We start from the raw sequence: 1729 nt of genomic DNA on the forward strand, positions 1-1729 counted from the left end.
TCTCTTTGAGAAGGAGCACTTTAACTTTCGTTTACAAGCTAAACAAACACAACCAACATTAGCAGAAATGACTAAAGTAGCTATTCAAGTACTATCCAAAAACAAAAATGGTTTTTTCTTGTTCGTTGAAGGTGGATTAATTGATTGGGCTCATCATGCCACAAAGGCTAGATTAGCCTTAGATGAAACTGTTGAATTTTCTAAAGCTGTGCAGCAAGCAGTTGATTTAACCAAAGAGAAAGACACATTGATTATAGTGACTTCAGATCATGCTCATACTGTTTCCATGGCTGGATATCCAGACAGGGGTAACGATATTTTGGGTTTTGCAGATACATCGTCAATTGATAAACGGCCATACACAACAATTAGTTATGCTAATGGTCCTAAGTATAATGTAGACACTTCGGACTGCTCAAGAAAAAATTTGTCTGAAACTGAACTATGTAATTAATTTTATTTTAATATGACAATTAAAAAAATTATTTTAAGAGAAATACTGAGATTTGTGAAAAATACTAACAGTAACACAATTCTGTTATTACCTATTTTTTTTTTTTTTACAAAAAGCTTTTATACTAATTTTCTCTAATCAATCATTTTTTTTTCAAATTTGAATATTAACTTTAGTTGTAAATATAAAGTATGGTTAAAATTCTCTAGGTAAACGTTATAGATTATAATATATTCCTAAACAGCTTAAATAAAAGGGGCATCAATTAAAGCTATATTTTCTATTACAACGACGTAAACTACCCAATTCCGTGACATGACTAAAGCTATGAAGGTATACCCTAAAGAATGTTAGCATGAAGATAAATCTTGTTTGATGATTAGTGTGGGACATGCAAGCAAATGTTTGTGTTTCATAGTATACGAATTATCCTTATTAAATCTTGTTATGTTAAATACACATACACACAAAAGTAAAGGAGACATAGATTTTACATAATGGAATGTAGATATGATATTATTGAGAGCTATTATGAAAAGCTATAATCAAAAGGATAGTATAAATTAAATCATTGCAGTGTCGATGTCTTATTTAACTTGTTATTCCATGTTTCCTGTATAACATTTATATCTTTACATAATAATTAAATTTCATTTAAGAGCGTCATTGATTAAATTTTATTTCAAATGGTATAAGAAAGGTTGAATTTTTGATTCCATTTAAATGTTCATAAATTATATTGATTTAAATTTTAAAATAGTTAATTATTAGATTTTGAAAATTAAATATCGAGGTGGTTTCTCATTGAAAAAATTCCATTTAATGTCAATATCATTTTTAATTTAATAATAGTAACTTTAATTTTATTATATTTTACAGCTGATCCAAACTTTCAATACCCACATCTTGTTCCATTAAAAGATGAAACCCACAGCGGTGAAGACGTGATGGTGTTTGCAAAAGGACCTTGGGCTCATTTATTCTCCGGTAACTACGAACAAAATGTGATACCAATAACAATGGGTTTTGCTGCTGGTATAGGACCTTCCGGTGACTCTAATCCAGCATTGAAAAGCGATGGATATTCTACTACTTTGTACTCCTACTTTTATTCTTTAACATCTTTATCAATGATCATTGCGTATTATTTTAGATAAATAATACATACTGTATTTTAGAATCGTTATGTTTTTTTAGTCTTATGTATTTCGACCGTAAATATTTAAATTTTATGTATTATTGATTAGATAAAGTTTTCTAAATGTTTATACTTTT

General features: G+C 28.3%; 1 protein-coding gene across 1 annotated transcript; it reads left to right on the forward strand.

Moving 5' to 3' along the window:
• Nucleotides 1-4: 4 nt before the first annotated feature.
• LOC126909877 (alkaline phosphatase, tissue-nonspecific isozyme-like) lies at nt 5-1691 on the forward strand (the record flags this gene model as incomplete). Its single annotated transcript, XM_050692289.1, has 2 exons — nt 5-446; nt 1334-1691. Coding segments are annotated over 2 exons (720 nt in total), but the record flags the coding sequence as incomplete, so codon positions are not given.
• Nucleotides 1692-1729: the final 38 nt, after the last annotated feature.

The sequence above is a fragment of the Daktulosphaira vitifoliae genome, unplaced genomic scaffold (genome assembly GCF_025091365.1).
Source record: "Daktulosphaira vitifoliae isolate Bord-2020 unplaced genomic scaffold, ASM2509136v1 Scaffold_1757, whole genome shotgun sequence".
Classification (NCBI taxonomy): Eukaryota; Metazoa; Arthropoda; class Insecta; order Hemiptera; family Phylloxeridae; genus Daktulosphaira; species Daktulosphaira vitifoliae.